At 49.3% G+C, this 27066-nt stretch overlaps 2 protein-coding genes across 4 annotated transcripts in view; both read left to right on the forward strand.

Moving 5' to 3' along the window:
• Positions 1-14200, forward strand: part of PTPRA (protein tyrosine phosphatase receptor type A) — a 188100-nt gene extending 173900 nt beyond the window's left edge. For all 3 annotated transcript variants that reach the window (XM_082644656.1, XM_082644657.1, XM_082644658.1), the window contains 4 exons: positions 7900-8025; positions 8105-8256; positions 13074-13209; positions 13876-14200. In XM_082644656.1, the coding sequence (XP_082500782.1) occupies positions 7900-8025; positions 8105-8256; positions 13074-13209; positions 13876-13950 (489 nt within the window). In that variant the 3' untranslated portion in view covers positions 13951-14200. The remainder of the gene's footprint in view (positions 1-7899; positions 8026-8104; positions 8257-13073; positions 13210-13875) is intronic.
• A 7353-nt stretch (positions 14201-21553) lies between these two features.
• Positions 21554-23515, forward strand: MRPS26 (mitochondrial ribosomal protein S26). Its single transcript, XM_082645320.1, has 4 exons — positions 21554-21835; positions 21930-22076; positions 22164-22287; positions 23015-23515. Exons 1-4 carry the CDS (start codon positions 21624-21626, stop codon positions 23147-23149), a joined length of 618 nt encoding a protein of 205 aa, XP_082501446.1. The 5' UTR covers positions 21554-21623; the 3' UTR covers positions 23150-23515.
• The last annotated feature ends 3551 nt before the right edge of the window (positions 23516-27066 follow it).

A 27066-nucleotide genomic window follows, 5' to 3' on the forward strand; every position in this document is an offset into this window, starting at 1 on the left:
AGTAGAATTTGAGAAATAACAAAAACAAGAAACTTATAAGTTAACATTCAATAATAAGGAAATCTTTTAAAGAAAAAAGTCCTTGAGAATTGTCAGTGTACTCAGAGTATAAAGGGACCTTAGAGGCCCCCTAGGCCAGCTCGCATTCAGTGTAGGAAATCTCTTAACACTATTCCTGACTCAGAACCTTGCAGCCTCTACTGAGCACTTTCAACCTCAGGGGTCACTCTTTCTCTGTCCACCTCCCACCCCACCCCTCTCACTACTACCTGTGGCTCAGTCTGTGTTCAGATAGTGCTTATTATCTTCAGACTCTTTCTGCTGTGGTGCACAGTGCAGTAAGTGGGTGCTTCATGATGCCTGGTGCGCAGCTTAACGGGTCAGAGAGAAAGAGCGGGAGAGGCTAGCAAGGGCCCAGGGGAAAAGGTCCTTCTAAGCCATAGTGAAGAGTTTGAATTTTGTAAAGCAGTTGAAGAACTCTTGACAATATCAGATTTGTAGGTTTTTTAAAATCCATCTGGCTATGGTGAGGAGGACAGATTAGAAATGAGCAGGCAAGCCAGAAGCAGAGAGGAAACTGCAGCAGTAATGCTGGTGGCCTGGACTCAGCAGGGGTGGTGAGAAGGGGTCTGCCCCAAGAGATGGTGCAGAGGTGGGGTGGACTGGACTGGGGGAAGGGGGGAGAGGAAGAATTAAATACGTTTTACATTAGTTTTTCCAAGCCACATCTTTCCCATTCTGTACTTGGGCAGTTTGTTTATTTTAACCTTGATACAGCCTTGATATTTGCTCACCCTGATGTTCCGTTATGTCAAGATTTTTTTCAGATTTAATCGTTTAACTCATTAGTTGTTCTTCTCGGATTTGTATCATGTACCTAATCAACAGACATACATTATAGGTCTTCACCTATCATTAATAACAATACTGATGAGGTGAGAGATTTGGAGGAAGCGTACACCTGAGTGACAAAGGCCAGTTGGGGGATGAGCTACTTTGTTATCAGGAATTAGGTGCATGTCTCCTGGCCGTCTCTGATAAGCTGTGATGGAACGTACATATAGACCAGGGACCTACATGAGGTTCCCTCCACACTTCCACCCTCTGGATCTGTGATGGGCAGGTCCAAAGAGCAGGCAGAAAAAGCTGGAATGGCAAGCACATTCTCAGTCCACTGACCTGTAATAAAAAGCAGCCCAGTGAATACCTCAGACTCTGTCTAGTCAAATTGTCAGGCTTTTCCATCCTTGAAGTAGACCTAGTGAGAGTACAGGGCAGAAGGGCAGGAAGCACTTCTCACCGGTAGAGGTGGGGAGAGAGGGGACATGCACACACAAGTTTTCCTGCCTGTTGGCCAGGCCTGCAGTCAGTTGGATGCGGCCCATTCCCCTCTACCTACTAACACTGTGCCTATGCTTCTGTCTTAGGGCCAGTGAAACAGAAGCTTCTGAAGTGGAACAGAACAGGTTATAGTAACATTCTTTACCAGCCTCACTGGCCTCTAAGATAAAATTTTACTTTCTGTTCCACCTCCCATTCATCTTATCAAGTGTAGCTCCCAGAGATATTAACACAGTAAGCCTAAATGAGACAAGGGTGTCTCCATTTATACATTCTGACACCACTCCCTACTCCCAATTTAAATTCCGAGAAAAAGTCTGATCCAAAAATGTAAATTCTGTATACATTAAAATTCCAAAGGAATTAAAACCTAAAATTCTCTTCTCCCTGTTTTATTTTTCTGCACCATTTAAACCAGGTGGGTGCACCAAGAGGCTTGGTGAGGCCTGAGTTCCTCTCATCAGCTGCAGCTTGATGCATCCACCATCATCATCAGAGTGGGCAGAGCAGCTCTAGCAGTTTCTGCATGGTGTCACCTCAACCCAAGGCCACATTCTACTTCTCCAGAGAGACAATAAAACATGATAGACCCTTGTTAGACCCTTGCCCACAAAGCTCTGTATCACCATCACTGTTTTCAGCCCCAGACCATAGCAAGAAACTTAGTGCTATCTAGGGGAAAGAGGGTAAACAAAGACAGCAAGAGAAAAGATGGAAAAGCTTCTCTGTTTCAGCTTCTTTAGGGATACCAATATCTAGAGTCCACAACCTGAAAATATAAATCTTAGATTAAACCCCAGTTCCCAAGCATTCTTCTACTAGACTTGAACACCAACTCCTCATCTCCGATCACCCACGGATGACTCCAACACCTGGCTTGCTGCCCCTTTTTTGATTCCTATTTCTGTTTCTATTCTTGGAAGCAAAAGTATGTATGTGGGTGATCCATCTACTCTTGTCTTTCAGCTTCTCAGCCTCCTTAGCCATCCAGTTCCATGGTCAAACCACAACCTTGTCATCCCCCCATATCTGCACTGCCTTTGGAGTATCAACATTAGGCATCCCGCCCTGTTTACCATCTCCTGTCCTTTCACCTCACTACTTCTCTTCTCTTACTCTAGTAATTCTTTGTCTTCATCAGATCCTTAGAGACATTGGCTTCTCCATTTTCTCAATCACCCCAGTAATGTCCCCACCTTCCTTCTTACTCTGTTAAGAGTTTTTGTGATTTGTCATTATTATAATCCCTCCCTTGTTAACACACACTATTCCCTCATGGTCTCTTACTTTCATGGCAAGCTCTCTACCCTATTAAATTCAATTATATGCCTGCATCTGGTGTCAAACATTACTGGGAGAAAACGCAAAATGGTGCTGAGTGGTCTCACATTGAATTCATGACCACAAATCTAATATGGGTAATTAGTGTCACCTACCGATCCTACTACCCTTCCTTCTCTCCTCAGACCTTCAACATTCCCTCTTGCCTATCCCATCACGCTCACACCTTATCTTTTGATCTCATTCTTCTCCAAGAAAGCAGACAAGAATGCTCTCATCTTCTTACCCCCAGGCAGCCAGCTGCATCTGGATGAATCTGTATCCATTCATCCATTCTCTTGTCTTCTCTCTGGTTGCAGTAGAAAAGTGTTCCTACATTTCTCAGTCCAACTATCCACTGTGCCCTGGTCCCTTCCTCTCCTGTCTTCTCAAGGATGTTGCTGCTCTCATTATCTTCTCTCACCTCCATCCGTAAATAGTTCCCCTCTCTCCTCTGTACTCTTATCAGCCTATTGTTACTTTCCTATCTTTAAAAAACAAAGATCTCCTAACCCCACATTTCCTTCCATTTGCCATCCCATTTCTCTGTACCCCTTCCCAGCAAAACTCCTTTAAAAAGCGTTGGCTTTCTCCCTTCACATTCTCTCATCCTGTTCCTTCTAGGCTTGACTCCTCTGGGACTGCTTCAGTCAAGATCACTGGTGACTGCCATCTGCCCAATGCAAAAGTTATTTCTCTTTTCTTGTCTTTCTTGTACCTTTGTAGCAGCGTGTGAAACTGTCAACACACACTCCTTCCTCCTCAAGACACTTTCTTCCCTTGACTTCCATGATGTCACCCCCTCCCCGCTCACTGGCCTGGCAACTCCTTTGTTATTTCTTTTGTGACCTCCTCCTCCTCTGCATGACCTCTAATCATTGGAGTGTCCAACACTCAGGTCTTAACCCACTTTTGTTCTCTTTTGATACACTATTCCTTGAGGATCTCATCCAACTCTGTGGCTTTAAATACTATCTGTATGTCAGGGACTCTCACATCTATGTCTCTAGCCCAGTTACCCCCCACCTTCCCAGTTGTGGACCAGTGTATCCACATAGCTACTTGATATCTTCTCATGGATGTCTGTTAAGAATCTCAAACTTCATATGGCCCAAATAAAATTTGGTTTCCTCCTTTCCCTCATACTGGTTCATCCCACCCTACCCATCTCAGTAAATTGTACCACCTTCCACCCAGATGCTCGTATCAGAAGTCTAGGAGTTACCTTTATTCCTCTCCTTTTCTCACTCTCCACAGCCAGTCTGTCAGTGAGTCGTGATGTATGCCGAGCATATCCACTTCTCTTCAGTGTAACTCCTGTCACCCGCATGCAAACCATCATCTCTCACCTGCATCACTGAAGTAGTCTGGCAGCCAGTCTGCCTGCTTCCATTCCCATTCCCTTTTAGCCACTTCTCCACATGGAGGCCCAGTGATCCTTTTGAAAATATAAATCTAATTATATCACTCCTTGTCTTAAAATCCTCTGTGGGCTTCCTCATCTTGAGGGAAAATCTACCCATGCATTCAAAATTTAGGGCTTCCCTGGTGGCGCAGTGGTTGAGAGTCCGCCTGCCGATGCAGGGGACACGGGTTCGTGCCCCGGTCCAGGAAGATCCCACATGCTGTGGAGTGGCTAGGCCCATGAGCCATGGCCGCTGAGCCTGCGCGTCCGGAGCCTGTGCTCCGCAACAGGAGAGGCCACGACAGTGAGAGGCCTGCGTACCGCAAAAAAAAAAAAAAAAAAAATTTAGAAACTTTTCCTGTTGATATCCAGTCCCAAGACTTGAACTGGGTCCTTCTTCCTCTCCTGTTTCCATTGCTTATTTTAAGTCTCCTAGTTTCCGTTTTCCCTCATCCCCGTCTGCCCTCCACATACAGAGTGGAGCATAGATTCTGAGATGAGCCACAGCCTCTACTCCCTGAGGGTCGGGTCCCATATTTGTCACAGCCTTGCATTCCCCACAGGCCTAGTCTCCAGCTCTGTGCTCTCATGTCTCCATCCTCAGCAGGATACCAAGGCATTTTTAGCCCTGGGCGACAGTGGATACAGCCACTGCTGGCCCCTGCTCTGGATTCTGTTACAGCTCTTTTTGCCATATCCCTCCCCACAGCCATGAGAGGCACCTCGGGAGTCAAGTCCCATTTAAGCCCAACCTGCTTTTTCTGTTTGTGTTGTTGGGCCCACACAGAGAGGGCTAAATTAAATAAGCCTTCACCTGGCTGAGTAGGGTAATTTCCTGCCATCGGTCCAACATCTGCGATCATCTTATGTGGCTTCTCTTTATTTCATGTCGTCCCTTAAATCCTATCCCTGTAAGTTTACCAGGCTTGCTTTCTCTCAGCACAGCATACCTGCTTCCCTACAATAGCTGTGTCACCTTGAAATTCACCCTACAACAGCACTGATCTAACTTCTTGGTCGTACCGCAGGTAATCATTTTGGCTGGTTGTCCCCTTTAGGCAGCCAGAGCAGACATGCTTTCACTGTTGACCAACTCCTTGTCCAGAGTTTGAAGAGGGGATTTTTTTTTTTTTTTTTTTTTTGCCATACCACGTGGCTTGCAGGATCTCAGTTCCCGACCAGGAATCAAACCCATGCCCCCTGCAGTAGGAGTGCAGAGTCCCAGCCACTGGACCACTGGGGAATTCCCTAAAGAGGGGACTCTTTTTTTTTTTTTTAATTTATCTTTATTCTGTTTTCCTTTTATTTTTGGCTGCGTTGGGTCTTCTGTGCTGTGCGCTGGCTTTCTGTAGTTGTGGTGAGCGAGGGCTACTCTTCGTTGCGGTGCACGGGCTTCTCATTGCAGTGGCTTCTCGTTGTGGAGCACAGGCTCTAGGCGCACGGGCTTCAGTAGTTGTGGCACGCAGTCTCAGTAGTTGTGGCACACGGGCTTAGTTGCTCTGCGGCATGTGGAATCTTCCCGGAACAGGGATTGAACCCGTGTCCACTGAGTTGGCAGGCGGATTCTTAACCACTGCACACCAGGGAAGCCAAGAGGGGACTCTTGATGGTTCAACTCTGCATCCCTGGGAGTCCTCCTTGCAATCTGCCCCTTTTCTTCTCTGTTATGCCTCTTTTCCTAAACTAGGAAGATCTAAAATGTCTGAAGGCTGTTAAGTGTGGGACCATTAATATTTCCTTTTCTTGCCATAGTGTGATTCTAGCTCCTACATGCTGTTGCTGTAAAGCTCTTTGTATCTTAGCAGTTCTAATGGTTTTAAAGCCCCAGTCTTTAGTTCTGACTGATAAAACTGTATAAAGGCAGTGTTGGGAAGGAACTGTGGTAACAAAACTCACTCCACCCACCAAGCCCTGAAAACCAATGTAGTCTCTGTTTAAGGTGAGCCTTAATTAGATTTTTCTAAAGCTGTTCTGGTTGAAGAGGGGGCCCAGAGCTCTGACCCTCAATCCCAGGGTTCCTAGTGGGCACACATTGAAAAGCAGTGGTCTGTGACATTTCCTTGATCTACCACTTTAATAATCCCGTATTTTAAAATGAGCTCAGTGTCATTTATAAAGGGGGTAATGAATGATCACACATAAAAAGCAAGAAAAGTCATTAAAATGGACTTTTAATACTGATTTTATTTGGACTGAGAGACTATCAGTGATTTTTATTTTTGTATTTAATTTCCCCAAATCTTTTCTAATGAACATAGAGTACATTTATGGTTGAGTATCTTTATTTATTTATTTATTTATTTATTTATATTTTTGGCTGCATCAGGTCTTTGTTTCTGCGCATGGACTTTCTCTCTAGTTGCGGCAAGCAGGGGCTACTCTTTGTTGCGGTGCGTGGGCTTCTCATTGTGGTGGCTTCTCTTGTTGCGGAGCGTGGGCTCTAGGCACGCGGGCTTCAGTAGTTGTGGCTCACGGGCTCTAGAGCGCAGGCTCAGTAGTTGTGGTGCACGGGCTTAGTTGCTCCGCGGCATGTGGACCTTCCCAGACCAGGGCTCGAACCCGTGTCCCCTGCATTGGCAGGCAGATTTTCAACCACTGCGCCACCAGGGAAGTCCCATATGGTTGAATACCTTTAAATTGCCAACAATGAAGTATCAAATTTCCCCCCTAAAATGCTCTAAAGAAAGGACAGCATAACCATATTTTGTTTTGTTTATGTACTTATACCTTGGCTTGTTCTGCAGACATTAAACACATTCACTTACCAGATACTTATTGAGAACCTACCAGATGCAGGCAGTGTGCAAGGTGCTGGGAAAACAAAGATGAAAAGAGGCAGCCCCTGCCCGCAAGGAGCTGTAGAAGGAACTGAGCCAGGTGCAAGCAGAGACAACAGTAAACCATCTTGTGCTCACTAATAAGGACAAAAACACAAGAGCTAGCAACTGTAAGGTGCCACTGCAGATTAAAGAGTTAAAGAGGAGGGACTTCCCTGGTGGCGCAGTGGTTAAGAATCCGCCTGCCCATGCAGGGGACACAGGTTCGAGCCCTGGTCCGGGAAGATCCCACATGCTGTGGAGCAGCTAAGCCCCTGCATCACAACTACTGAGCCTGCTCTCTAGAGCCTGTGAGCCACAACTACTGAGCCCACGTGCCACAACTACTGAAGCCTTCGCACCTAGAGCCCATGCTCCACAACAAGAGAAGCCCATGCACTGCAACGAAGACCCAACGCAGCCAAAAATAAAATTAATTAATTAAAACAAACAGAAAAAAAGAAGTTACACATTTTTTTTTTAAAAAGTGTTGAAGAGGAAAGGAATGAAAGCATACTGTGGACTGGGCTTTGGTGAAGCACCATGGCTGGGTGAGAATGTAATTGGGTTCAGTTTTTCTGGGTTAGCAGTCGGATATACATAAGTAACTACAAATGTGGGAACACCTCAAAGGAGCAAAGAAAAAGGAATTGGAACAAAGACACTGATTCCACCTCTCCCTCCACCCTACCATTGAGTGTTAGATGCAGCTATGAGCTGATGGTCAGAGTTCTTCACAGACCCTGTCAGTGTTGCAAATTAGACTATAAATAATAGCAAAAGGTTAAGTGATGAGTGGACTTAAGTTGTTAAATATGGATGTCCTGCTGAGGATGAGAAGTTAAACTGGAGTGATGTTAAGTAGTAGAAGGATCCTCTGAGTTTTTGATACCTTGGGGAAGAAGTGTGTCAGTGTAAGAAGTGACTGTGTTGAGAGGAGCAGTCTGCTCACAGGGCAGCCCTGCTTTTACCACACATGATATTCTGAGTCCCTCACCTCTCCCATTTGTCCCCCAGGAGAAGTGTGCCCAGTACTGGCCCTCTGATGGACTGGTGTCCTATGGAGACATCACAGTGGAGCTGAAGAAGGAGGAGGAATGTGAGAGCTATACCGTCAGAGACCTCCTGGTCACCAACACCAGGGTAAGATGCCTGGTGGGTGGGCTTCTCCCACAGGGAAAGCAGGGTTGCACCTACCTCCCTGATCCTCCTTCCTTCAAAGGAGAACAAGAGCCGGCAGATCCGGCAGTTCCACTTCCATGGCTGGCCTGAAGTGGGCATCCCCAGTGATGGAAAGGGCATGATCAGCATCATTGCAGCCGTGCAGAAGCAGCAGCAGCAGTCAGGGAACCACCCCATCACCGTGCACTGCAGGTATGCCCACCCCAACCCTCAGGGGGAAGAGAGAGAAAGGCATGGGAGGCAGGCAGAGGGGTGTGATGGGAGCCTGTATCAGACAGTGAGGAAAGCCAGAGGAGAGCGGGATGTTGGCGAGCACGTGGCAATCAAGTTTAATGACCAGGACAGGCCCAGATGATAAGAACTTCATACTTTAAGTGCTGGGAACAGCAGTCCCTAATGTTAAGATATTGGGCAGGGGAGGTGATGCAGAAGGGGAACAGCAGGGGAGACTGACAGTGGAGAAGACCAGTTGGGTAACATGGGAATGAGGCCTGTTTCCCTAAGAAACACAAGAAAAGAGAAAAGGGCAACTATGTTGAAAACAGAAGAAAAATGAACAAGGCTATAAACATAGCTGTGAAAAAGAGGAGTCTCCTAGGTTCGAGGCTGGGTAATGGCTGGTGTCACTCACAGAAGGAATATAGCAAGGGGACCCGTGGGGCAGGGGGTGGATTTTGTTTGGGGCACATTGTATGAGATTGCATTTTAGAAAAAATTTTACCTTGAGTTTGTATTGCTTTTATAATTGGGGGAAGGGAATCTCTTAAAAGGGAAGGAAGAATATATTTAAAATTCCTACAAATTGGTTTTGAAGATAGAAAAATGAACAAAGGAACTTCTAGAAATGTATCTAGTAAATGTTCTTCAAATGGCCAAAATGAAATATGTAATTACAAGAATTGAAGCACTGTTTATAATAGTAAAAGATGGTAAGGACTTCCTTGGTGGTCCAGTGGTTAAGACTCTGGGCTTTCACTGCAGGGGGCACGGGTTCAATCCCTGGTTGGGGAACTAAGATCTGGCATGCCATGCGGCGCAGCCAAAAAAATTTGAAAAAAAGATGGTAAATAATCTAAGCATGTTTTAATAGGGGGCTGGTTCACTAAGCTCTGATATATCTCATACTACAGAGCTTCAGATAATTAATTAGAAATCTGTTTATGTACTGGTATTCAGTAATCCTCAAGATTTATTGCTTAGTGAGAAAAGCAGTGGGAGACAGGGAAAGAATATGTTTATGTGGGTATATGCATAAATTATCTCTGGAAGGACACACAAGGACCTGATGACATTGGTTGTTTCCCAGGAAGAAACTAAAAGGATGAAGAAGTAGAGTAGGAAGGAGACTTTCCACTGTTTCTGACCTTTTTGAAATTTGAACTATGCTAATTTGTTACCCATACAAAAATAAATCATTTGAAAAAATGTTTTTAAGAAGAAAAAGTGGCAAAGTCCACCATCTAATACAAATGTACAGTATACATGAAAAGATGCTAATCCTTATTAGCAATATGAGAAATGGGGATGAAAACAGTAAAACATGGCTTTTTGTCCATTGGATCGGCAAATTAAAAGGATTCCTTGAACTACAAAAATCAACACTTCCTTGCCCACACTTTTAAATCTTCCATGCTCCTCTCTCCCTTAGTCACCCTCTCTTGGCAAACCCCAGATTCTCTGGCTACCCTGCACCATGCAGCTGAATGGCTAAAGGAAAGCACCATGTTACAAGCCTCATTTTATGTTTCTGATGAATTCATGGTTGGCCATTAGTGCTGCCCTGCAGTCCTTCTGCATCTCCCACTGTTCTAGACCAGGGCTAGGCAAACTAGGGCCCAGTGCCAGATCTGGCCTGCCACATGGTTTTGTGGGGCCTGCAAGGTAAGACTTGTGTTTACATTAAAAAAAATTTTTTTAATCAAAAGAATATCTCATAACGTGAAAATTACATGAAATTTACATTTGTGTTCATATATAAGGTTTTATTGGAACATGGCTATGCTTATATATTATCTGTGGCTGCTGTCCTGCTCCAGCAGCAGTATTGAGACCATTCGTGGTACTCTTACTACCTCACACTGCTGCTCAGCACACAAGAAGCACAGTTGTGCAGTTGTAACTTGACTTTGTCCCTCTTCCCAGCAAAACCTAAGATACTTTCTATTCGGCCCTTTATAGAAAAGCCTGCCAGCCTTTGTCCTGGATGATCATTTCATCCTCCTCTCAAACCTCAAACCTCCAATACCTCTCCCATCCTCATATTTAAGAAATGACCATGTTTTCTATTTGCCTAGGAAAAAAGAAGCAATCAGAGAATTTCCACTTGCTCTTAACCACCACAGCATTATGCTGTGGACCCTGCATCCCTCCTGTTCAGTGGATGAGTTGTCTGAACTCTCTCTGAAGTCAGCTATATTAGTCCTCTATTACTGTGTAATAATATTACCACACACTTAGCATCTCAAAACAACACACATTTATCTTGCAGTCTTCGTGGTTAGGAATCTGAGCACATCTTAGCTGAGTCCTGTGCTTCAGGGTCTCAAAAGGCTGCAGTCAAGGTGTTGACCAGATGGGCTGTGGTCCCATCTGAGGCTTGACTGGGGAAGGATCCACTTCGAGCTCACTTGGTTGTTGGTAGCATTCAGTTCCTTGTGGAATTTTGTATTTTGAAGTTCCTTGCCACATGGTGGACCTTCCCAGCATGGGTGCTTGCTTCTTCCAAACCAATGAAGGAGAGAGTATTTCCTTACATGACAGACATTATGATCCACATAACATAATCACATACATGTAATTGTATACGCTCCTTCACCCTTGCTACATTCTGTTGGTTAGAAGTACATCACAAGTCCTGCCCACACTCAAGGGGAGGGGAATCACACAAGTATGTGAACACCAGGAGGCAGGGATCTTGGGAGTCAAGCTAAAGTCTGCCACACCCACCCTCCACTTGGATACCCATTCCATCCTCTTTTGTCTCTTCAGGGACCTGACTTCACTATCCTACATCATCAGGTTTTCTTCTGGATACCTACTATCTTCATAAAAATGTGCTATGATTTCTCCCATTTTAATATTTTTTAAAACTTTTGCCTCCAGTTCCCCTCCAGCTACCCTCTATTTCTCTGTTTTCCTTAATTGTAAAATTTCTCAAAATATTTGTTCATACTAACTCTCCAGTTCCTCTCCTCCCAGCCTCTCTTGAGCCCATTTCAGTTAACCCCCCACATACTCCCTTGCAACTGCCCTGTGAGGGCCGCCTGTGACCTTCACATTGTTGAGTCCAGTGCTCACTTCCTAATCTCATTATCCTTGACTTTCATCAGCATTAGACACAGTTGGTCAGTTGGTTCTCTGTGGAATGCTTTTAGCATAGCTTCTCTCCAGGGTTTTTGTCCTCATTGGCTGTTCCTTCTCTGTCTCCTTTGCTAATTCCTCCCCATCTGTGGTCAAGGGCCAAGTCCTTGGACCTCTGTCAACTGACAGTCACTCTCCTAGGTGAACTCATCCAATCTCCTGGCTTTAATACCAACTCCCAAATCTTTATCACCAGTTCACCCTCTCCCCTAAACTCCAGATTTATATATCCAGTTACCTACTCAACATTTCCACTTGGGCCTCTTCAGTTTTAAAGGGTTATTTTAGAACTCCCGATCTTTCTTTCCAAGCCTTTTGTTTCACAGCCTTCCCCACATCAGGAAGTGGTATTTCACTTAACTCAGATAAGAAGCCTGGAACAATTCTTTTTCTCACACATGTACATCTGTTCTACCTGCAAAATAATTTCAGAATCAAGTGTTTATCGCTCCCCCCACCATGGCCCTCTGTCTAAGCCACCATGCCCTCTCCTCAGTAACTATACTGGCCTCACTGGTTTCCCTGCTCCCACCCTTCCTCCTATAGTTTGTTCTCAACACAGCAGCATGAGCGCTCCTTCTAAAACTTCAGTCAGACCACATCACTCCTTTACTCAGAATCCAAACACTGGCTCACGAGGTACAACATGTCTGAGGGCTCCTTGTTCAGGCCAGGCAGGGAGTGCACCGGGGGTCTGGCCTTCTCCCTGAGGGCCCTGACCTTACCCCGCCCACTTCCCTCCCTCCCTCAGATGCAGCTACAGTGGCTTCAGCACCTAGACACACTCCTGTGTCATTCCTGAGATGCTCATTTCCAAGGGCCTTGTCCTCACCTTCTCAGGGTCTCTGCTCACACTCCCTGGCCACCCTGTTCACCATAGCACTTCTCCCCACACTGACTAGAACTGCTGTTCTCTTTTTCCTTCTCATACTGCATATCTTATTGTCTGGGGGTACTGCTACCCACCGCAGTCCCTACCACACAGCAGGCACTCAGTAAGGGTCTGGTGATGACACATTGAACAGGTGGACAGTGTCAAGGTGAGAATCTGGATTCCTGGGATTTAGGAAGAAAATGAGCAGCATGGAAAAGAATCAGTAACCATATACCAGTGCAGAGGGGCACGAAAGAGGGGGCCAGAACTCTTGACATGAATGAGCAGCAGGCCAGGGCCCCCCCGGCCTGTTTTTGTTTTTTGTGTGTTTTGTTTGTTTGTTTTTTGGCTGCGCCACGCAGCATGTGGGATCTTAGTTCCTCAACCAGGGATCGAACCTGTGCCCTTGGCATTGGTAGTGCGGGGTCCTAACCACTGGACCGCCAGGGGATTCCCCCCCACCCAACCCCAACCCTGGCTTGTTTGTAGGTGGACAGAGAAGCCTCAGTGCTGGGGGTGGGGGTGAGGTTCTTCACCACTGCCCAACGAGTGAGCCCCTCAGCAAGCAGAATCGGTCGTACAAGAAGAGCAGCAGGGGTGCACCCGCCTCCCCAGAGCTGTGTGAGCTCCTGTGCCCACCCCCAGCAGTTCCACTGGATGACTGACCTTCCCAAGAGCACCAGCCTCGGCCTTTATCTGCTCATTGTCACTGTCACTCGCCTCCTTGGCACAGGGAGTCATTGCAGGTGTGATAAGTGTATCTGCTTTGTTACAGTGCGGGGGCAGGACGGACAGGGACCTTCTGTGCCCTAAGCACAGTCCTGGAACGGGTGAAAGCAGAGGGGATTTTGGATGTCTTCCAGACAGTCAAGAGCCTGCGGCTGCAGAGGCCACACATGGTCCAGACACTGGTATGCTACCCTGTGTATTTATCCATGCCACCACACCATCTGCAGCTCCTCTGCCAAAGCCAGCTCAGGGGGGAGGCTCATTTGAGGGGCCCATCTGATAGTCAGAGGACTGTGTAACCACAGACTCATCCTTCCTCAAGGTGCCTCAGACAAACAGAATGAGCTTTGGGAGGCAGGAGAGCAGTGGGGGCATAGCCTAGCCCCACACCAGTAAGAGATGCAAGTGGCCTCTGTGAAGGCTAGAAGAGGATGCCCAGGTGCCCCATGGGGCTCTTCATTTCTCCATGGGTCCAAGGTGGGGAAGACTCAGAAGTACCTCCTCTCCTCTCCTCTCCTCAGTCTCCCTTTCAACAGGTCTCCTGACAGTCCAGATGACCAGTAACCACTGAGTATGTGGACAGACATGAGCTCATGTCTGACCTCTGCAGGCCTAGGACCGCCATCTGCATGTCCAGTCGCTTCTATCTGTAGAAGGTAGCTGCACTCAGCCCAGAGGGGAATGCTGTCAGAATTCTGGCAGGCAGCTCAGGGCTCAGGTGGAAATCCAAAAACATTCATTTCCTCTGAATTTTCCATTTTTAAAAAAAATGGGTTTGTCAGGAGCTGCAGGTACATTTTTCTCTTCCGTAACTACCCTGGCCTTTTCCCCCACCTTTCACTCTGCAGGAACAGTATGAGTTCTGCTACAAGGTGGTGCAGGAATATATTGATGCATTCTCAGATTACGCCAACTTCAAGTGAGGAGCGATGAGGCCCCGTGGACAGGAGAATTGCCTTTAATATTTTGTAATATTCTGTTTTGTTAATATACCCAAAATTGTGTATATATCTTACAACTGTTTTAGAAATTGGTACATAGGCTTCTATTACCTATTAGGTGGAGATTTTATATGTAAATGTGTTAGCACTGATAGTCCTTTTTCCAATGTTTTATTGGGGAATTAAATAGTGTGACGTTTGGATTGATATCATGAAATCCTCTGCCTGGAAATTGGGCTCTATTGTTCTTTGGTTTATACATCTTTTCCTAAAGAAGAAACACAAAACTCATTCCAGGTAGCTAGGCATTAACTAAGAAAAAAAGCACAAAGTTATCAGAGCTCCTGAGGAAATTGGTTGTCCCAGTGCCCCCAGTTCAGACCGCCCTCCCCTCCCTGCTCTGTAAATAATCTCTCCCCTTTCCACCCTTGCCCACCTTCTCGTACCGCCTACATCCCACCATGGCGAGTAGAGGGACCAGAGTGTTATCTCTGGCACCACACTAGGGATTATCAGGTAATAAAAGCTTTGACTCCCTGAGGAAACGTCTCTCCCTTTGTCTGGGGTGGGGCAGTCATACCAGGGCTGGGGTTCTCCTGGGCCACTCCCGTCCCTGCCATTACTGTTCTGTCTTAGCTGGCTGCAGAGAGGGCACAGTCTCCCTGGCTCCTTCTTTCCAACAAACGCAGCCCCTCTAGCTCTTAGGTAGTTATCAGGGCTCTTCTTTCACTCCCAGCATATCTTTGGTGCAGTGGTCCTAGCCAGCCTTGCTCCCTGGGGAAGATGGCCAGGGTCCTCACTGCTTCCCTAAGTACAGAGGCATGGAGGAGAGAGGGGTGGCTTGGCTTTCAGCTTTGAGTCGATTTGACCTCTCCAGTCCTTGGTGCTTTGCTGCAAAACTATCTGGATCATGTCGCTCTGTCCAGAGCAAGTGTTTATATCTATACTTATTGTGTTAAACTGCTTCCATTTCCTTTCATATCTGTCCTCGTTTCCAGGACTTTTATGTGGAAGTGCCTCAGATCCAGAGGCCAGGATGCTGGGAGTCTTAGATCCCAACTCGAATTTGAGCCTAACATGTTAGACAAAGTGTCTTAAATAAGGTGGATGTTCATTTATTTTTCATGTTAACAGTCTGCCCAGTCCAGAGACCCAGTATCCTCCATCTCATGGTCCCAGTGTCCCTTAGGTGGTTGTTCTCATCCTCATGGTTGAGGTTGCTGTCTTTTCCCATGGAGAAGCAAAAAGAGCATGGGCAAACAATTTCATTTTTAAAGACATGAAGCAAAAGTTGCACTTTTCACTTCCACTCATACCCCATTGGCTAAAACCTAGTCATAAGACCACACTGAGCTACAGAGGGTGCTGGGAAATGTGGTCTTTAGTTGAGGGCACAGCTGGGAGGGTGTGTCTGCTCATGGCCTCCTTTCTTCATGATCAGCCCAACACAGGAACAGGAGAGGAAACCGGTTGCCATGACTGTCAGTGCAGGGCTGAGAGAACCTTGCAGCCCTCGGGGCCTTTCTTAAGGATCAGGGGCCAGTCAGGGACCAGGGGCACCTCGGGGCTGTCAGGAGTGAGAGGTGGCACCCCCATCTGGCCCACGGAGGCATGCACAGAGATCACCGCTGCCGTGCTTGCTGGAGGAGGTAGGACTTGAACTGGACCTGCGGGATATTGGAAGTTTAGATGAGTGAAAGGAGGAAAGATCAGCGGAGCAGCATTACAGAGGGCCTCAGATTCCAGGCAAGCAAAGACGCAGTGGCCTCCAAGATAGAAGCCAAGTTCTGCACCACATATTCAGGGTGTATGCATGAAGCCCGGGTGCCACGACAGACCACCTTCTGGAAGGTTGCAAGGGGTGAAGTCGTGTAAGTCAGTAGGTGTACTCTGATCCTTCTGTAGGAACCAAGGAACTGTAAGGGGCGATAAACTTAAAAAGTCAGTAGGTTTAAAAGAAGCGTGGATAAATTAAGCAAAGACAGAATCTAAAGAATTTCTGGTGAGGGGTGCCATGCTTGGGAAGGAAACCCTGTCTCTTTGCAAGCTACCTATTGGTGCCTCTGTGTAACCATGTCCAGGCAGATGGAGGAGGGCAAGCCTTGGGTCAGCAAGCCATGCAACAAACATATACCCTGGTTGCTAAACAGACATCTTCAAGCAGGAATTATCCCAGCTCTTTGCTTCCTTCTCTCCCTCAGCTTATAGGTATGGCTCATCACTCCCTCTTCACCTCTTTCTTTTCCTGTATTATTCAGAGCTCACATGGTGTCAAGAGACATAAACCCGACAGGCTCAAAGGGAAGTGTATTGAAGCTCACGTGGCACAATTGTGTGGGAAGGGCAGAGATTGCTTCATCTAGTGCCCACTCCTCAGTCAGTCAGCTGTGACTGTGCCCACTGCACACCCAAACTTCTGGGGCCTGCCACACTTGCAGAGATCTCACTTCATCAAATTGTCTCTGTCCTGGGTTTTCCTTCCTCCCCTACCCCCACCTGCCCAATATGCTCATCTTTCATTTAAAAGAAGAAAAAAAAAAGCACTTCCCCCATGCCTAAGTTCTTCCATTCCCACATATTCCTTCCTTACCCTTTCATCCTCAGTGCTGAGCCCCAGGGATCCACTGTCTCCCTGTCCACTAGCACCCCCCTTGGTGTAATGACTGCCTCCTGACTTTTATCCTCACTCTGTAGCTTTACCTCCACAGCCCCCTTCCTCAGAGGTCAAGCATTCCTGCAGTCTGTGTGGTGTGGACCCTCAGCCCTCCTCCAGCCCTGAGCTCCTGGTCCACACACCCAACTTCCTACTGTGACTCCACAGGGTGGCCCAGAGGCACCAGTCTCAGGCTCTGCACACCCAGCGGTTTGCCCAGTCTCCAAAGCCCACTGCCCTTTCGTGCAGCCTCCAGCATTCTCTGCCCCCACCCACCCCGTCCCAGCCCTACTGCCACTGGCACCAAACCCACAGACCCCCCCCATAGTTCCTGTGTTAGCTCTTCTCCATTTTGTCTCTTACCCTAGAGCACCCACTGCAGCCCTATTGCCGAGACTAGCTAACTCTCCATCCTTCACCCAGACCACCTGCTCAGGGGGTGTGTCCCTCTGTGCTCCTACAGCACCTGAGCATTCAACTCAAAACCTCTGCCTTCCCAACTGATTACAGCAGCCCCCAGACTGGAATAATGTGGCCTCAGGGCTGAGTGTGAGCTAGAGCTCAGTGGTGAACAAATGGCTTTCTGTGTCCTGCTGAGAGGGTTACAAGGATGAATTCCAGAGTTTATAATCTGGAAGGGGAAAGCAAATATTTCTGAAAGGCGAAGTATGTGGCCAGAAAGAAAGGGAAGCTTTCCCCTGGGAAGCTTGTTCTTGTTTGGAATTTTCAGGAAAAACCACAATCACAGAAAAAATAAAGGCACCCCATTCCTTTTTTAAAATAAACACCAGGGCCTTTGAATAAAACATTCTGTAAACCCAAACCAGAACTAAGCTAGTTTACTGAACTCAAAGAATTGTTTTCACTAAACCACAAAGTAAATGTGTTCCTAAAATTTACTTGGTTAACCAGTACATAAAGGGACAAGATCTGTTTCCCAAAACAGTTTAACTGATCATACAGTCCAAATATTCATTTCAGGTAAGTCAGTTTGGAAATTCACCCATGCCCTTCTGCCTGGGCAGCTGAAGTCGAGGTGCCCATGATGTCATCTCCCCCAACTCTGCCACAGAATTTGACACACCTGCTCTCCCAGTGACCAGCCACTGCGATGCCCAGCCTGACCCTGTCCTTGCACTTGCTGTTCAAATTGCTGTCCAAAGGCGGAGATTGGCTAACCCTATAAATTGGCCTCTGCCCCCCAGAGGCTGGTGGCTGGCAGCGGAAAGCTGAGCTGATGCAGACTAAGGCGGGAGCCTTTTCTGGCATTCCAGGGGCTGTGCCCAAATCCATGAATGGTCCTGGGCCAAGTACAGGATGAGGAGGGGTTGGAACCTTGAGGGACAAAATTACTCCTACCACCTTTGGATAGGCCCACAAAGGCTGTACTGCCCCCTTAACTGGGCCCCCTGTCAGGCACCTGCTTGGAGGAGAGAGAGGCCACCTGTGGGGTAGCTATGCCCCACCCAAACCTACTTCCACCTGGAGTGACCCAGTCCTGGTGCCCAGGTGTGTGGATGAGGACATCCCACCCAACCCATTTTACAAGTGGGCAAACAAGCCCTCAGGAAGAGTGGTCATAGCTCTCCCCAGACTTCTTAACAGGCCGCTGGACTCCTCACTCTTAGGCCCCCACTTTTCTACCAGGGAAAGCCCTGAGCTGGGTGGGACTCAGGGACACCCCAGGCATTGCCTCTCTTAGGGCCATAATTTGCTGTGTCAGAGAGGGCTGTGAGGGCTTTCTAGACCTAAGGGCAGGAGCTTGAGAATGCAGCTAGGGAAGTGGCTAGATGAGACTTCAGGGGCATAGGCCAGGCTGAAGCAGGAGTCCTGTGACTTCAGATCCCTGGGAAGATGGAAGGAGAAGGCATCTGTCTGGTGACCCCAGGGCCAGCAGCTGAACATACACTGGGAAGGGAAGAGAGTTTGTGGCGAGCTGCCACCCGTCCCCTCTTTGAGACATCATTGGAGTCTGTGGGCCCAGAGCAGTGGGTGGAACTACCTGAGCAATAAATCTTGGGTCTGGCTGCCTGGGTTCCACTGCTGCCTGGAGGAGCCACCTCAAAGGAGCCACTTCATCCACAGCTCTCCCTCGGTGAGTGAAAAGGCTGCCCTCCCCAGGGCTGGGGCTCCAGGATGGAGCTCTGTTCTGGGTGCCTAGTACACTGCTCCTCTTCCCCCTCCCAAGTCCCTCTACCCCGACCCATGCCCAGAAAGGCCCCCTTTCCCTCATCTCTCCCCAACAACACTATTCCTGTGCCTGCTGCCCCTAGCGTGGGAGGGACAAGGGGTAGAAACCCTTGCCCCTGTAACCACCACACATCCATTCCACATCCCCAACTGCCATGGAAGAGAGAGAGCAACCCACAGGGAAAAGGAGCTGAGGCCCTGCCAATAACGTCCCCCAGCACTGGGTGCCCCACATGCCCCCACACTGCTGCCTGTCTCTTGAACAACTCCCCTGTTCCCCTCTCCAACCTTCTCTCACTTCTGAGATCCCTGAGGGAAGAAAGGGTAGTCCTGTCCTACTGGGGAAGGCCTGCTTTGCCTTGTCTTCGTGGCACTACTCGTTTTCTACATTAGCAAGAGGAAAAAACAGAGGAGTAGGAGAAATGGTGAGGAGTTGGAGATAAGAGGGAAGAGAGTGACCCCTGAGGAAAGGGGCTGGAAGCCCCACCAATTCCAGGCTCAACTCCTCAAAATCCAGCCATGTCCCAAACTCTTCCAATACCTGGTCATCGTTCCCAAGTACCCGCACATCGTCCCAGGCCTCCTGGCCACCGTGTCCAGCACCAGCAGAAGAGGAGGCCTCCTCCTACCCTGGGCAAACAAGTTCACCTGCAAAAAGGCTCTCCCCTCCCCAAGTCTCGAGTTCAAACGAAACCTCCCTGTGAGGCTGAAGAAAACTCGTAACTGTCTCCTGACGCAGCTGTCCTCTTCCTCTAATTAAAAGAGATTAAAAACCATCCTTTCCCATAAAAAAAAAAACTGGCAAAGCGGGGAGCCTCTGTGCCCCGGGGGTTCTGGGAGGTGGCTAGTTGCCAGGAGCCTTCAGGGTCCAGACCCCTGTAGTCCTGGTATAAGGAGCAATAGCAGAAGAGAGAAGAACATTAGGAGACACTGAAGCTGCCCCTGAAACGCCAGTTGTCCAAGGGAACCCCGGAGGAAGAGGAAGGGGGTATGGATGGGAGCACTCCTTGAGTGCTGTCCACTGTCCATGGGAGCAGCCCTGCCATGGCCAGCTTTGGGCTAGGCCTCCTGGTGCTGCTGCTGACCACCCACCCTGAGCCCTCGAAGGCTCAGCACTGCTCCCACAGCTGGCACCCTGAAGGAAAGCCAGCCTCCAGCTCACTCCATGACCCCCAACATACTCCTGGGCCCCCAGGTGAGTTGAAGGGTCTTCCCAGCCTAAGTGAGAAGAAGGTGCTGGCTGGGGCTCTTTCATCTACCTCAAGCCTTGGGTGGCGGTGGGGAGGGCAGGCTGCAGCCTCAGTTCCCTTCTAAGGAAGGGTTCTGGGCACTGCAGCTCACAGCCCAGGCCAAATTGTCCCCAACCTCCCAAGCAATGTTCTGGCTCCCCCTGAGGACAGTGTGCCCTGGGAGAGTAGGACCATGGCCCGGTGGCTCCTCCACAGGAAGCAGCACCTGGTGCAGACACTGCTGGTAAGTAAGCTAAGAACTGGCTGGGGGTGAGGGGGAATGATACACCACTGAGTTATTTATTTACTTTTGGCTGCCTTGGGTCTTTTTTGCTGTGTGCGGGATTTCTCTAGTTGCGGCGAGGGGGGGCTACTCTTCGTTGCGGTGCGCAGGTTTCTCATTGTGGTGGCTTCTCGTTGCGGAGCACGGGCTCTAGGCGCATGGGCTTCAGTATGTGGCACATGGGCTCAGTAGTTGTGGCTCGCTGGCTTAGCTGCTCCTCAGCATGTGGGATCTTCCCAGACCAGGGCTCGAATCCGTGTCCCCTGCACTGGCAGGCGGATTCTTAACCACTGTGCCAACAGGGAAGCCCCAATCCTAGACAATTTATGATGAAATACTATGTTAGATTAAAGTAAAAGATTAGAAGTCACTAGTGGAGTAGGAGGTACTACAAACCTCCGTAAATAGGACAGTGGCGGCTGTGAAGTCCCCTAGGCTTCTAGACGGCCAAGGGAAGCCAGTGTGGCTCAAGGTGGGCAGACCCACAGCCAGTGAAAAGAGGTGAGGGGTGCGACCTCACTCTGCAGTACGGCCCCGATAACCAGGTGGTCATTGATACGTGCACTGGGAATGACTCAGTGATTGCAGAGCTCCCCAAGGCCAATAGCAGAAGACAGGTGTAGGGAGATGGTTAATTATTTTGCAAATTGTATTTTAAAGTGCACCACGGGAGCACGATAACTAAAGGAGAAAGCATAAATTCCTATAAGGCAAGACCTTATCGCCTAATTTCAGTCGGTGTGAGCTCGGGTTTTTAGGTATCAGGTGGGCAACGCCTGTAAGCCCAATGAGCTAGAGAACCCGCAGGCTGGGTCTTCTAGGAGGCTAGGGGGCGTCCGCAGGACGTGGGAGCCACAACACCGGCCGTCGGTCAATCCTGCGCAGCGAGGCCAAGCTGGGAGACGAGGGAAGAGGACGGGGCGGGTAAGGCCGCCGCTCGGCGTTCAGGTGACCAGAGCGTCCGGGGGAATGATTGCCCCCTCCTCCCGCAGACCCGACCCCGAGCGCCGCGCCCCGCTGCCCTCCAGTAAAGGTGTGAGGTCGCTGAAGTTGTTGCATCCTTTGTCCCCTCTCTCTCCATTGAGACCCTTCCCCGGGTGGGGGCTGGAGGAATGCAGGTCGGAACCCGGTCCCGCAGGAAGGACACAGCCAGGTTCCGGGGGGCGGGGGCGGACGCAAATGTCAGCGGGCAACAGAAGGTGGGGGCGGAGCCCGCGGACTACGCGTCCCGTGGTGCCCCGCGGCCACTTCCGGGCTCCAGTGATGCCCTGCGGCGCGCCGGACGCTAGGCGGTCAGGCCATGCTTCGTGCGCTGAGCGCCCTGGGCGCGCGGCCCATGGGCCGGCCCCCAGCCCCGTTTCTGCTCCCCGTGCGCTGCCGCAAGACCCGCCACGACCCGCCGGCCAAGTCTAAGGTCGGGCGCGTGGCGACCCCACCCGCTGTGGATCCTGCGGAATTCTTCGTGCTGACGGAGCGTTACCGGCAGTACCGCCAGACGGTGCGCGCCCTCAGGTGTGTGTGACGGAGGGGGAGGCGGTGCCGTCCGGCGTGTGTGTTAGGGCGGGCAGGCGAAGAGAGTGCCGACCTTGGGCGCGTCTCCGTCCAGGCTGGAGTTCGTGTCCGAGGTGCGCAAGAAGGTGCACGAGGCCCGGGCCGGGGTCTTGGCAGAGCGCAAGGCACTGGAGGACGCCGCTGAGCACCGCGAGCTGATGGCCTGGAACCAGGCGGAGAACCAGCGACTGCGCGAGCTGCGGTGAGTGGGGCGGGAGGCGAAGCGGGGACGCCTTGCCGGCCGGGAGACGCCCATCCACGCTCAACCTCGGCCTGTCACTCCTCCCAGGATGGCCAGGCTGCGGCAGGAGGCGCGGGAGCAGGAGCGGCGGCAGGCGGAGGAGGAGGCCCGGCAGGCCCGAGAGGCGCAGGCTTGGGCGCAGCTCAAGGAGCGTGAAGTGCTGCAGCTGCAGGTGGGCCGTGTCTCCAGAGGGTGGGGCTGCAGGCCGCGAACTCCGCCGGTGCCGCGAGTCCTGCGCGCAGCCAGGTGGGGGAGGTGGGGCCCCGGCTACATGCAGAGGGAAGAGAGTAGCCTTGAGTCTTGACACGGGGTTAGCAGGTGAGGATTTGGAAGAGGAGGCGTGCAGGGAGAGTGCCTGTCAGGCGCGAAGACCCGGAGGTGAGAGTTGACACCGCAGTGTTCCCTTGGCTAGCCACTGTCTGTGAGACTGGCCCCCGCGTTCCCCAAGGAGTTTATATTTTGCCGTGAGGGTGGGAAAGTCACCGAAGGGTTTAAACATTTTGGCCTGGGATGGCAGGTGTGAGACTTAAAAGCAGGGAGACCAGTTAGAAGTGATCTAGCGAGAATGGATGAGGCTTGAGTTAAAGTAATGGAGAAGGACAGTTTGAGAGAGATTGAGAGATCTAGGCAATATTGAGAGACTGATTCCACCCAGTGAATTGTCACAGCTGGTGTGTCTGGGTTTTGGCCGAAGTGTTCAGGGGATGATTGTCTAAGAGAACTGAATGTGACAAAGCTGCCTGATGTTCTTCCACTGGAAGGTCAGCGGGGTGCTCAGAGAAGACCTGGGCTGCAGACATCTTTCCCACAGGAGAGCTGGAGCCCCTCCCTCAGTGGGCTAAAGGCTAGCAGGCATGTTCTGAGGGCTTCCATTCAGTTGGCCTTCTCTCTTCCAATAGGAGGAAGCAAAAAACTTCATCACCCGAGAGAACCTGGAGGCGCGGGTGGAAGAAGCCTTGGACTCCCCCAAGAGTTACAATTGGGCCATCACCAGAGAGGGGCTGGTGGTCAGGCCACAGCACAAGGGCTCCTGAGGGCCCTGTAAGGACAGTGTCCACCCAGGGACCGTGGGGGTAGGGGGGTTGGGCCTGATCTGGAATAAAGCAGTTGTTTCTGATGAAGAAGGAGGCTCTACCTATTCCAGTGCAGCCTTCACTTTGGGCCTCAGCACCCACCACTTGGTCAGAAACTCCACACACACAGTGCCCTGTTCTGCACCCATGTACAACTCTTAGCAAAGCACCAGACCTTAGAAGTTTCCATCTCACAGAGGAGCATAGTCCCCTTGGCAGCCAGGTCATCTCCTGAGTATCCTCAAGGTCCAGTGGTTGGCATATTGCAGTCCTTGGGCCAAATCTGGCCTATTGCTTCTTTTTGTAAATAAAGTGTATTGGAACACAGCCACAGTTATTCATTGACTGCTCTCATACTACAATGGCAGAGATGAGCAGGTGCAACAGAGACCTTATGACTTGCAAAGTCTAAAATATTGTTATATGCCTTTTTAAATTGAAATTTAGTTGATTTACAATGTTTTGTTAGTTTCAGGTGTGCGGCAGAGTGATTGAGTTATACATCTATTTTTTAGATTCCTTTCCATTATAGGTTATTACAAGATAATATAGTTCCCTGTGCTGTACAGTAGGTCCTTGCTGCTTATCTGTTTTATATATAGTAATGTGTATATTTTAATCCCAAACTGCCCCCCCCCCGATTATATGACTTGGAGGGCCGTACCATGCAGCATGCAGAGCTTCCGCTACCAGGGGATCAGACCTGTGCCTCCTGCAGTGGAAGTGCAGAGTCTTAACCACTGGACCACCAGGGAAGTCCTATATGACTTTTTACAGAAAAAGTTTGTTGATCTAGGGCTTTCAGGCTCCAGCAAGGAGCAGGTATCACCCAGTAACTGAGCCACAAAGTAGCCATCGGCCAAAGATCTGCTTCTGCTTGACCCTGAGTTTTGCTGGCCAGGGTCTGGTGTGCCCAAGATACAAAAGGCAAAAAGACCCCATTTCTTCTGGTGACCCTCTCCACCTTTGGCCTCAGTGACCCACATTTACCCTGGCAGTGCCAGCTTCCTTGGACCTCACACCAGATTGGTGCTGGCAGAGGCTTGATTGACCTTTATAAGGTCAGTGTGGCTTGTCAAGCACTTGGAGCAAACCAGAAATACTTGTGATTAAAGTTCACAAGGTTGGGAACTTCCCTGGTGGTCCAGTGGGTAAGACTCCGTGCTCCCAATGGCGGGGGCCCGGGTTCAATCCCTGTTTGGGAATCTAGATCCTGCATGCATGCCACAGCTACGAGTCCGCATGCCACAACTAAAAGATCCCGCGGGCCTCAACCAAGACCCGGCGCAGCCTAAATAAATAAATATTAAAATAAAGTTCACAAGGTTGAATAAGTGAGCATACAGATCCACAGCCCCTACTCAGGTGCAGACCCTCCAAGAGCATCCAGGGTGAGGAAGAGACATGTTTCTCTGAGCCAGAGCTTATGTCCCTTTGCCACCATTCACTGAACTTTGCCTGGATACCACCAGAGGAAAAAACAGAATCCTTGCTTCTTTCCCTAATTCCCATGTTGTAGATAGGACCTGAGACCCTCAAGAAATGAAAACCTTTTAGGGAATATGGGCAATCCCTCACGTTCAGGTAGGGAAGCGGGTAACAGAGATGCAAGCAAAGGGCCATGATTATCATAGTGCCTAGGACACAGTCCTATCAGGGTATTGCATCCCTGAGGGCAGTGGCCTCCCTCCTCAGGCTGGTAATAGCTCTTCTCTTCCCTGGCACTGAGCCCAGGCACAGTGGAGTCCTGGATTTCAGGTGCTCAGCGTAATTTCTAGGGTGAGAGCTGATGGGCACACATTGTGGGCCATGGTTTATGCCCACAGCCTTGGGCTTTGTTATGGTGAGGAGTGGGCCATCTGGTCCCCTGCAGAGGAAGCCTTTGGTGAGCTTTCACATGGGACATTGAGCCTGTTTGGGGAAGTCCCTGCTCCTCTATCAGGATCCAGACAAGCCTTCTGTCTTCAGGTACAGGAGACAGTGTCATACCTTCTTGAAACTCTGTTTTTGGGCTGTTTTTCCTTCACTGGTATCCTGCATGGGGCTATAATTCCTTAGCATTCACTGCTGATGGCAGCATGTCATGCAGAGCTACCTGTAAACCAAGCTTGAACATTTTTGTTCTCCACCCCCAGCCATCTTACTGGTTTTGGCACGAATAGGCCGTTTAGTAACTTCAGGGTTAATTCAAGCCTAATGCCATCTGTACCTGCATTTAATGGATTGTAAGGTGCTGCTAGGTGCACAGGTAAGCTGTCAGATCATACCCAGTCCAGGTTGCAGAGTTATGTGGTGTCCTATGGAAGAATGCTTAATCTCCAGTGGAACCCTAATAGTTAACCTGATGGGCAGTCTTGCTCAGAAACACCAGGATCTCTTCTGATTCTTACCTCAAGTTCCAAATACGGTTTGGATCTGCTACAGACAATGTAAGCTTGTACCTCCTAGAGAGAATCTTCTCTTGCTCAAAGCCCCACTTAGTAGTAGATTTGAGGGCTACCCAATAAATGCATTTGGAGCACAATACCCAAATGTAAATGCTTTCACCAAAATTTGAAGAGGCCTACTGTGCTTTGTGCACAATAGGGTAGAGAGGATAGGGGACAAGTAGAATTTGTGTTTCACTTGTTGGGAGAGGTATGCTCACCCCCAAGAACTTGGTTGAGTAAGCACTTTTTTCCCAGGATTTATGTCCCCAATCAAGCATAGGTGTTTGGGGAAGTTCCGTGGTGGTCCAGTGGTTAGGACTTGGTGCTTTCACTGCTGTGGCACGAGTTCAATCCCTGGTCGGGCAAGTAAGATCCCGCAAGTCCCTGCAAGCCTCGCGGTATGGCCAGAAAAAAAAAAGCATAGGTGTTTTACCAAAACACGTAGGATTCTTGCCGCTTCCAATAGGAAAAGCAGCATGACGTCAGCAAAGTGGACCACCATTATGTCCTTGGGGTGGGTGGTCAGGGTCTTGAGGATTAGATTGTGCAGAGTTATCACCTCTTGGGCTGGGTTGTGGTGATACACTGCTGCCAGGGCAAGGCATACTGCTAGTAGTAGTCCAAGCGGACAGAAAAGAATGTATTTGCCACGTGAATGGGTGCCGGGTGCCTCCTCAGTCTGTTCCGTCAAGTAGACCACCTAGACCTCAGTAAGCCTAAAGTCATTCCCCATATTTTTGCAGTATACTCTATATTTTCTGTGTGTATACAATGTTCCCTGAAATCATTGGGAAATTTCCCTGTGAACTTACCCTGTGGTTATTTTCCTGACACAAGTACAGAAGTGAAATGGATATCTAGGAAACAAGCCTAGTTGACTGCTAAAATGAGGGCAATTCTGAATTCTGGCAGGAAGAGTCAAGCTTGGAACTCTTTTTCCTTCCCAAATAGGAAATCAGAAGCGATATTTGCAATCCCAAATCCTGAGACAAACAGGCATTTCTCCCAAGGGGTGCTCCGATGATTATTTCCTCAGTGCAGGTAAATGCATAAGCCATGAATGTGAACATCCATGTCTGGGTAAATTCATAGTGCAGTTGACAAAGCCTTGAGATCAAGAACCTGCAAGGAAGAACATCATACTGCCATGGGGCCCAATAAAGTGACATAAAGAAAGGCAGAGCTGCATAAGCCCCACCCTCACCAGTACTCTACAGTGGCTCTGTGGGTCACTGATATCTAATAATCTTCCACCATTCTTTGGGCATTTTCCCTCGCTGAGGGAAGTGTTATATTCACACTCATTTTTTTAATGCTGGCTCATGCGGGAGAAAATGGTCTGAGAGTGGGACTTTGTGTCTGGGAAACCCATAACTGAGGTATAAACGTCAACCATGACTATTGCACCTTTGCCTGTCACTGCCAGAGCCAAGCCCGCAAGTGCTGGTG

This window comes from Mesoplodon mirus (assembly GCF_964341445.2).
Source record: "Mesoplodon mirus genome assembly, chromosome: 15".
In the NCBI taxonomy this organism is placed as follows: domain Eukaryota; kingdom Metazoa; phylum Chordata; class Mammalia; order Artiodactyla; family Ziphiidae; genus Mesoplodon; species Mesoplodon mirus.